Source organism: Centropristis striata, chromosome 18 (genome assembly GCF_030273125.1).
Source record: "Centropristis striata isolate RG_2023a ecotype Rhode Island chromosome 18, C.striata_1.0, whole genome shotgun sequence".
Classification (NCBI taxonomy): Eukaryota; Metazoa; Chordata; class Actinopteri; order Perciformes; family Serranidae; genus Centropristis; species Centropristis striata.
This window is the reverse complement of record NC_081534.1, coordinates 14,933,589-14,944,400: the sequence shown is the minus strand read 5'-3', so window position 1 is coordinate 14,944,400 and position 10,812 is coordinate 14,933,589. Positions and strand designations below refer to the sequence as shown.

Genomic DNA, 10,812 nt, shown 5'->3' with positions numbered 1-10,812 from the left:
CAAACAAAACACAAGAAAATGCCACACAATAGTGTCCAGTGAAACCCAGCTGCGGTTGGCTTTTTGCTTCTTCATCCCAACATTTTCACATTGTTTTTCCCTTTGTCTCCCCAGGACTGTGTGTGCATAGTTACCCTGTCCCTTTCCAAGCATAGATAGGGTACGTTTATAATTAAAATGAACCAAAGCTCCCTTTTAACTTGATTCATATATCACAATTGCTAACATATTGCTTTTGAGGGGAGTAAACCTCTTGGGTAATCACATGTCTACGGTACATACACGTAGCCAGGGTCCTTTATACACCGCGGACCAGAACGGCCAGGGAGGTTCCTCCATGTTTTATGTAAATCTCGTCATCTCAGAGTGCACGGAGATAAGATAAGTCCGCAAATGGAACAGCGAATAAGCAGCTTTCTCCTCCGAGGAATGTGTTCCCCAATTGCAGCAGGTTCATCTACATTTTTTTTAATACCCAGTCAGTGATGTCACTTTATTTCTGTGCCACTGATTCCCAGGAGGATGCCATGGCCCGTTTCCAAATCCAGTGTAATTTTCAAAATATGAATTGAGGTATAGACTACTTCACTCGCTATACGTCCTGCTGTGCTGATAACCAAAAACGATGATAACACAGAGCGTGTTTCAGCACTGAAAGATACAAAGACACAAAAGAAAATCCCACCTTAGACCAAATATAACAATCCCACATGACTCAATACAGTGATTTATATTACACAGCTGTTCAGGTGGGCTCTAAATGTGTGCTGATACATCATGAGAAATCCATTAAATTAAACAAATGATCATAGTTATATCAATGCACAGCAGCTACAGTATAGTATGGTGAAATATGCACAATACATTTGCAGCGTACAGCACTGTACAGTAGTATGTTCACGTTGTAAACAAAGCACAACTAAATGTCTCTCTGATGCTCCACAACACAAGGAACATAGGTGGCCATATTTGCCTTGCATAGCCCAGTGATCGCTCTGTTATGAAACTATTACAGACACCCATGAAATCGCCTTTGTAAAGGTTTAGACAAACCCTCCCCGCCGTCAACCGAAATAAAACGTCTCTCGTCCCCAAGGTAGAGCCAAAGCAGAAATTTAATTGCTCCATTTCTATTGAGAATTTCAGCTTAGGAGACAATTAGAATTAATTGGATGTAAGTAGAACCGCTTTTAGAAGTCTGAAAATAAATTAAGCATTTTTCTTTTTATTTTCTTGTATTAATTTGAGAAGAAGGGAAAGTTGGGAAACAATTATCTGTCTTCAAAGTGCACAGAGGAGAGAAGGTCATCACTTTGCACGTTTTGGTCAAGTTTTTGGGCCAAAACGTTACTCATTAACACTCTCCTTTAACTATGGTAATGTGAGAAACATCACTTTTTTAATGGTAGTTTCATCTCTTAGTTACAGGGCGAGACTTCACACAGCGTCTCATATCAACAAAGATGTTTAATCAATACATATATATCGATTAAACACAACATAACAGTTATAGCAGTTATCACCATGGTAGGATGCTCAAAAAGAATGAGTGCACAGCTGGATGAAAATCAGAATGAAACCACTAATAATACACTGTAAATAACATCCATGTCCACTGGCTCAAAATGCAGTTTTATCACTTTTTTAATTTTAAAGTATTCGAAGACACTACGCTTTGGTTTGCTACTGTACAGCGGTGAACATCCCTCATTTCAATCAGGGATGGATTAGCTGGTTACACATTTGGGGAAGTGCATCATGGGAATTGTATTCTCTACTGTATTGGGTTATAATTATCTATGCATTACATTACAGTGAGTCAATAGCGTCTGTTCCTGTGGGGATCAAGTGTAGAAACTCTTCTTGTTTGGGCAGAAGCTAATGGCACTTTAAAGACACTTTAAAGTGTTCATAAAGGACAATTTCTGTCTCGCTAAAATCCTAACAGCAGCTTATTTTATTTTTTTGATCTTTTGATATATTTTTCGGATTGCTTTCTTTGAATAGTTTGGCAACTGGTTTACAATTTTATAGATATCACCTTATAAAAGTCTACTATCACTTCTGGAGTATACAGATTTATTCTCTTAGTTTGTGTCAGTGTTTGTAGAAATGAACATATAGTGCCTGTCTGAATTAATAGCACCTCGATTAAAACAAAAATAATTGTCAAAGACACAGTGAGCCTTAATCAGAAGGTCTGATATATTAGGTCATTATTATTGAGTTTTTTGAGTTTGGAATTCAAGTTATTCTCAGAAACAAGTGTCAGTATATTGTTGCACAAGAACATTCAAACCTCTTGTAATCTTTTCTAGTGTTCCTCCCAAATTGTTTTAATAGTGGGGTTGGGAATCTCTCATCACCTAACAATTTGAGTCCAGTTCAGAGGGCTGTTTTCAAGGTATGCTCGGCAAGATTTTGCCCTCTGCCTGTATATTTTGTTCCTGTGCGTCACCATGAAGGTATGAAAATAGCAGACACATTGCAGAAAAAATGCAAATATATCGAGTCAAAACGGCAAACGAGAAACGAGAGCCAATCTGGGGTTTGCTTTTGTTTCAATGTTGTGTTTACAAACAGTAAGCCACAATTCCTGCACAGTTTGCCTTTAAAATGAAAACTGAGGCATCAACATTTTTGATTTCTATAATGAATTTATTTTTTTTCACTGTGCAATTTTTGGCAATTGTCATAAAAGCGCAGAAGATAAGCTCAGTATTGCCAAAGCCATTCTTGAAGAGATGAGAACTTTATTTTGAAATCAAAACGTAATCTTATTCTGTTAGTCAAAATTTCAAAGTGTCCTCTCTCAGAATCACAATATCCAGGCTGTTTTCATTCACTGTTCGTACTTTTACCTACGAAAAGTGATGCACTATAAGAGCCGTAATGAAGGAGGAAGTCAGGTGATTTGGTATAAAGAGTGACAAAGTTCGCACAGGGAGGATGTTGGAGTGGACTGGTCGAACAAACAAGACTTTCACGGTTGTGTCTAGATGGTTATCCTAGATTTACGAAACACTCGCTAGATTTGCTGCCCGACGACAAGAAATAGGAGGATAGGTTGTAATATTTAATATTTAGTCCACACCAGGAAAAAAGCACAAGATAGTAAAAATTGTTCAGATGCATGAAGCTAGCGTGCAGACTTTGGTATCACACATGACTAAAATCAAACTAATGTTGTTGATCTAATGCTATCAATATAGTGACACTTGTTGTTTGAGCAGACAACCTCAACTAAGGGGTGTTGATACAAGGAAAAGCAAAACCTATACAATATATTGCAATCTAATACGGCACTCAAATGACTCATAAATGAGAGTTGAATCAGCACCTATGTGACACAAACAACATTATATACTTCACAAAGGTAGTATTTATTGCAGGGCTATCAGGTTGCATTACAGAGTGTTTTAGATTGCATTAAATTGCATAGATGTTGCCGTTATTGCACCTGTATTTAAGTAAAAAATATTTTAACAAGCCATACAGTTTTAAATTCTCAGCACAGAATATAGCTTATCATGTGTTTTTTTTTCACAGTATGTTTAGTTGCCAATATTTGTGTACGACACTGAACACAGAGAGAAGTGAAGAGTGAGGAGGGAGTTTAGTGTCTATAAGCAAAAACCACTGACCGAGACTCAGAAACTACCCGACAGAGCTCGCTAGTACAATACCCATTATTGCCACGTTATTCATAGATGCTTAGTGCAAACTTTTTGTGAACTATGATCACCAGCCAACCATTGTCCTTCTGTAAGCACCAAGTTAACCGCTGAGTCAATGAAACTACTACGAGGTAAATATATCACGAGGAAATCGAGAATCTTACAGACCCATGGCGGGCACACCGCTTTCTTTGATGACGAATATAAGAATATGTCTAACAATTCTCCCCTCCCCTCCCGCCCAGTGCAATTTCACACAATATACAGTACACATATTATATGTAGACCAGTTAGAGACTATTGCTTTAACAACTGAGATTAGAAAATATGAAAGAAAGAAACACGTAATGTGGCTACGTAGCCGAACAGTTCTTCAGGACATTTATATTAACACACTTCCAGTTTGAGATGAAAATAAGAAACAAATTCACAGAAGCTTCAGGTGATATAGAGCAATGGGCCTCTAGTTATAACAAGACCTCGGTTGCCTGATTTCTGTACACAACAACTTTATATACATCATCATGATCCCATGTGTTGATATTCACCCTTTTTAAAACCATTTCAAGTCCCCTTTTCTTTTATCTTTATTACCATTTAAAAGTGTTAAAATGACTCAGTAGTCCATCCTTTCACTGTCAATTGGCACACCACCTCTATTTTTTATGGGCTGTCCCTCGTCTCCCATTGGGTGATGCAGCTGTCTGTCAAACATCTGGCCCAGGTGTCAAGCCTTGGCCTCCAACATCTCGAGGAATAGTTTGTGCATGGGGACTTTGCCCTGCATTTTGATGCTGTAGAAGTGCTGAACGGCCTTGGTCGCGGTCTGACGGAGCAGAGGCAGGGTCATTAACAGCTTGCCTGCCCGTCGAGGGTCCTCTGGATGCTGGGAGCCCTCAAAGTCCTGCAGAGCCTCGTGGAGAGAATCCTGGAGCCTCTGGACCGCCTCAATATTCTCTATGTGCATGGAGTCTGGAGCGAGAAGGGTGGTGGGGAGGGATGGAAGGAAGAAAGAAAAGATTTTATTCATTCATACTTTAAGGCGACGTCTTGAGTGACAAATCTGAAAAGAAAAAAAAAATCTTTCTGTTGACTTACAGGGTTTTATATTGCCAGCCGCCAGAATAAATCAGTGAAGTTTTGACTCCCTACTGTTCAAAAAGGCCTCCCAGATACGCTTTATTAGGCCTACCAGGTTAAGGTCAAAGGGTGATGGGATGTTTGCTGTAGTGTCACCTCAGCTTTGTAAGTCTTCCAGCTGCCACTGTTCTGCACACTTTTTTTTAAATGTATTAATATTATTATTATTATTATTTTTTTTACAGTTTTTACAGATTCCCTGTCCAGTGTGTACCCTGCCTCTTGCCTAATGTCAACTGGGATTGGCTCCAGCCCCCCGTGACCCAAGTTCGGATAAGTAGTTGAGGATAATAAATGGATAGATGGGTATATGCCTACTGGGGCCCAGGGGCCCAAAATGTCCTTGTGTGCCCCTACAAAAGGTAACTTCAAGAGACAAATTCTGACCACGAAGAGACTAAAAATGACCACAAAGAAACAGAAAATGTCTACATAAAGATCAAAAGAACTACATAGAGACTCACACTCACTATGGAAAAGGGGAAAACAACCACAAAGAGCACAAAGTAACTACAACGAGACTGAAAAACGACCAAAAGAGAAAAAACAACAACAACTACAAGCCCAGGGATTCATTGTCTCATAATATGTCCATGGTTTATATAATACAGCTGTGTTGTGAAATCCACCTGATATTAAGTTTATTTCAATAGTTTAACAAATTTCTTCTATATGGTCTATTAACTGTGTGCTTTGATTTGCTCTTTTTGAGTTCTGTATTTGTTATTTTTATTTTGTCTATGAAAAGCCACTCTGTGCTCCAAGTTTGAAAAGAGCTAAACAAAAAAAATGTTAATATTAATATTAAAGAACAGAAACTTTCCATTGATCTCCAGTATGACAAACACAACAGCAACTTTGTGTTTTGCAGCAGCATCAGCCAGCTTTAAATTCTGCAGCCTGTCTTTGCAAACATGCAATTTTGGAGAGAGGTTTTCTCTTGGTAGTAGTTAATGACGCTCCTTAAATAAATGCCTATGCGTGGCCGGGACTCTAGGGAGAGAGAAAGGGAGAGGTACTGTAGGTCTGTATAAATATACGGTGGGACAGGAAAAAAGATTCATTTCTTTTGGTATCATGGACCACATACATCCCCCCTGCTAATGAATTCAGATGGCTGCATTACTAGGATATCGTTCAGCTGAATGATGGCGGCAGATGGCCTTCATTTCCATAAGAAAGAGCAGTTGGCCCCCTTATGTATAGGCTCTAAAATAAAACCAGTTGAGACTTATTAAAAACTGCTCTCTATGTATAAGTCTACAAGTCAGGGGGAAAAAAAACAGGCTTGTCCTCCAAAGGACAAGCTGACAGAGAGAGTTTTAATGGACAAGCAGTGGTTTGCTTTCAGACATACAGTGTTGGGTCTAATCTGTGTATGTATCACATCCACAATTCATTAACTGATAGATACAATTGTGCACGACAAAATGCGAATTCAATTCCGTATTATAATTGAATTGGAGCAATTCATCTTGGTTTATCTAACAGAATAAGAGCGACTCGTCTCATCCTAAACACACTGTATTACTGAGGCTAAACCCAACGTGGCCACTGATTGAAGTGTGTGAGTGAATTAGATCGGCTCTGCTATGTGTCATGAAAGTTGTGGAGTGAAGTAAGACCGTGTATAAACATGTAAATGAGGCAGAAAAAAGGAAAGTACAAGGCTAATTATGTTCCTAACTGACTGATTAAGTCTCTTTTACCAGTCGCCTTCTGTGTAAATTGCGTTTCTATCTTGGGAAATTAACTAGGCTATGTGGACCGCACATGTGTTCCAGCTCTCTTCATTTGAAACCTTCATGTTAATACTGATCTGATCCTCGTTTGGCTGTGCGAGCATATGTGTGTGTGCGAAGCAGAGAGAGAGAGAGAGAGAGAGAGAGAGAGAGAGAGAGAGAGAGAGAGGGGAGAGGGAAAGAAAGAATATGTTTTCAAATGTGTGTCAGTGTGTGTAAATGCACCGGGTGGGTTTTCGCATGTGTGTTGAAGGAGGTTAGGGGCGGAATGCAAAACTAACTTTGAAGAAACAATTTCCATGTAATCCGTCAGCAGCCTGGCGTCAATCCCGTCGATACTCCGCTAATTACAAAATCAATGGCCATGAATTTCCACAGCTGTCACACCCACAGGACCCTCGGAGCCGAAGCTCTCCGAGACTGTGTTCAAACGAGCCGAAGCTGCCCTTTCGCCCTCCCTGAGCCTCCCTCTCAACCCCTGCCTTCCTCTCTCACACTTCTCCCTTACCTTTACATCCCTGTCTTTCCATCACCCCCCCTCCCCCCTCCCCTCCCCGCTACCCTCCAGCTCTCCCCTCCCATTTATCCTCCCCTCTCTCCACTCTCCCATGGAGAGTTTGTCATCAGAAGACTAAAGCTCTGGGCTCAGCATTTTTCATTTTTCAGTCAGGCAGGAGAAAAGACTCCTAACAGGCATTGATTAGTGGGGGGACAGGCCCGGCCTCATGAAAAGCAAACTGTCGATACGGGCGCAGCATCTTCACATTGGAACAAACGAGGCCCGTCGCTCCCCAACGCTCATTCCACTCCACTTAACACATTTTATTGACAGCCCCTGTTTTCCTAATGAAATGCTAAATATATCTCCCTCGGCTGTGGCGCGCTGGCAGCCACTGTTATGGAGATGGAGAGAATGAGAGCGCAATGTGACAGTCTCTCACACACACACGCACGCATGTGCACACAAATTAAAATATAGATGCACACACAGTCTCACACACACATAGGGAGTGGTGAATTAAACAACCATGCTCCTGACCTTTTTGTCCCCTCTTATCAGGAATCCTTCAGCGCGGAAGTGATCGGCACACCAGATATAGACAATCACTTCACATTTTTTTGTTTTATTTCTTTGTTTGATTTAATTAAATGTCAACTATCTAGATTTATTTAAGATTTAACATAGAGATGTACCTTTCTGTTAAGCTTATGACATCAAAATACACAATATTTAGCTACTGAGTAAAATGTATGATAAAAACACAAGTTCTTGATTACAGCTTTAAATACATAATTTTATCATATGGTATTTTTAAATGTATTATTAAACATTTATTTTGTTTCAACTTTTCATTGATGCCATATAAAGTTTACATTGTCTCTATTAGGGCTGTATTGAAAAGTTTGAAGTATCATTCATAAAGTTGATATTTGAATTCTAAAGTAACATTTGAATGCTATGGTAGGGTTGGGTGAGTACATTGCAGATTATTTTTTTGAGGTGGTGAATATTTGGAGGATATATGTTATTTTAAAAAATAAAATAGAACAATGAACAGCAAGTTCTCAGAACAATTCGTCCACATAGGTTGTTTGTTCCTATCCGCAATTACGGCCCACAGGAGCATTTTCAAAATTAAACATGCTGTTAACATTGTGAAACTGTTTCAGTTTTGTTAGGGTTAGGCAACAAAACTACTTGCTTAAGGTTAAGAAAAAAAGTGCATGATAAGGTGTTACAAAAGATTAGTTAAAAAAAAAGGCCGTAACTCCTAGAAGTGAGGTAGTTTTATGTAGGTCACGGAATCCCACGGAAGTTTAGTCACGTATTTTCTTAAAACGTAAACTTTTGGTTTTACACAGAACACAATCACCAGTGTCCTTAAGTGGACTCTAAGTTGATTTTTTCATTTGTTTGGTATATTTGAAGGGTGAATTTGCAAAAACAGATATCTCCAATTTATTTATTTTGAGAAATTATGTTTTTTTGTGCAGGCCAGGAAATATATGTTAGATTAGTGTTGAGATATCTCTCTCGTTTTATTCTCATAAATCATATAATGTGGTTTAATTATTCTTAAATTTACGTTCTTCTTCCCTTCATTTGCGAACTCTGGTGTCTCCACAATAGTTTAAAATAAAGTTCTGTGGGTTTGAACAATGTTTGTCTGTTTGTGAGCAACAGTAGGATTGAGGAGATGAACTCTACCTGAGTTGGCGAGGGCGATGGCTTTGAGCGTGACAAACTCCTCCTTCTCCATGCGCAGCTTCTTGTAACGTCGGACCAGTGGCAGGATGGCGACGTGCAGGTCCAGCAGGCCTGAGATCCTCGCCTGCTCCTCGTCCACCACGTAGTCCTCCGCGTACACAATCTCGTCCTCGCAGGGCAGCGAGCGAAACACGATGCTCAGCACCAGGATCTCCATCCAGGCACTCTGCAGTAGACTCATCTGGTCTGCCAGTGAGAGAGTGGAAAAACCTGCAAAAATGAAAAGAATTGAAACATTTTTTTGGGGGGGGAGGAGATTTGCTTTGTGGGTTTTTGCTTCACTCACACTGTAAAACCACATGACAAATCATGAAACCAACCCATTAACCTCACCGTACTGTAATTGTCGGACTCAAGTCCTCAATATGTTTTATGGGCTGTGTATACAACCCTGTATAATCCCCGGAGAAGTCAACTTGAAACAGAGGCCGATGACTGTATGTGGAGGCTTAAGGGAAGAATATAAATCAGTCAAGTATGGAGGCCTTTGAAACATGAGCCAGGGCTGCTTCAACCATCAACTGTCGACAGTCAGCCCTCTGCAAACCACCACATAAGCACATGAGACAGCGCTTAGTGAGGACAAATCCACTCTTAAACCTAGCCACCTCTTATTCTTGTCATGGCACAGAAGAGAGAATACAAAATAATTCTTCTCTATAACAGAAACAATTCATTCTGGATGTAAAAACTGACCAAATTAATGGGCTGAAATGAAAGTGGCTTCAGTCATTTTATAATTATACCTGGTTTGTGTCACAATCCGTCATAATGTGAAGTTATCCATCAAATACGCTGTAAAACTCTGATGCTGGAGAACTTGTGGGAAATAAGGCATTTAAGCGTTGAATTAGGAAGTGTAGCGTTTGGTTTATAACTTATATCCGCATTGTTGTCCCCCAAGAACAACTTCATAGGTAATTTGTAAGCAGCTTATTACATCTGATTATTACATTTATGAGTCAGGTAGAGTTTTATAAAGAGCGACAAAGTCCACACAATCAAGCACTTCACTTACAGTACGTTACATATGATGTAGGTCTACTTAACTTGCAATATTATTTGTAATCGTACTTGTGATGTAACAGGTTAACTTTTGTACTTAAGTTAGTTAATTTACATAAACAACAAGCTTATTATAATCCAAACCATGATCTTTTCCTAAACCTAAGTAAATAGTTTTGGTGCTTAAACATAACCAAACTGCAACTGTTAATTAATTACATTTTAAACAATGATTGCTACTTTAAGGTATAAGAATGTGTTAATCTCTTGCCACTGGTTTATGTCAGTGAAAACCATTATTACTGAAACTGTAAAAGAGTTGCATTTGTTATTACCAATACAGAATAACCAAACTGTATGATGGGAAATTATTTTTCATCCCACAAAGGTGACATTAAATGAACATTTCACCTTCTTAATTCATGTTGTCTCCCGTGTTAAACCTTCTGAACTCAGGGGAACAATCCACTCAAGATCTTGAGGTCGACCCATCAACTCTCCTCTCCAACATTCACACAAACCACATCAAACAGACGGACATCTGAAAGGACCTCAAGTGCCACAATACCTTTCTCTACTCTATAGTGAATAGGAAGGTGATTGGGGGTATTGACCAGGGCCTTGAACCCACCACTCTGCTTACTTAAATCTGAGGTTGTATGGATGGGAATGGGGCAGGTTGACGTAAAAGAGGTACTCCCGATGGTTCTTATCAAGCAAATAGAGAAACGACGGGCAGAGAGAGAATGAGGGAGAGAGAAAAGAGCGCTGGGGGTGTCATTGATTAGTAGATTGTAATCAGTCCACCAAATGCGAAAGGGGGATCGATCCAAGCCTCAGATCTGACAAACAGACAGTTGATGGAGGACATCCGGTACACGTTTAGTGGGGGGGTGGAGGGACTACGGGATCACTGGATACTGTATGCTGCATCAGGAATCTATGAATTTACTCTGCATCCCCAAAAGACAAGAAAATT

General features: G+C 39.7%; 1 protein-coding gene across 2 annotated transcripts in view; it reads right to left on the bottom strand.

The window, feature by feature from the left end:
- Positions 1-479: 479 nt before the first annotated feature.
- esrrgb (estrogen-related receptor gamma b) overlaps positions 480-10,812 on the bottom strand; it is a 104,112-nt gene continuing 93,779 nt past the window's right edge. For both annotated transcript variants that reach the window (XM_059356169.1, XM_059356168.1), the window contains exons 6-7: positions 8,769-9,038; positions 480-4,649 (exon numbers count right to left, since the gene is read on the bottom strand). In XM_059356169.1, coding sequence (XP_059212152.1) covers positions 4,405-4,649; positions 8,769-9,038 — 515 coding nt within the window. In that variant the 3' untranslated portion in view covers positions 480-4,404. The remainder of the gene's footprint in view (positions 4,650-8,768; positions 9,039-10,812) is intronic.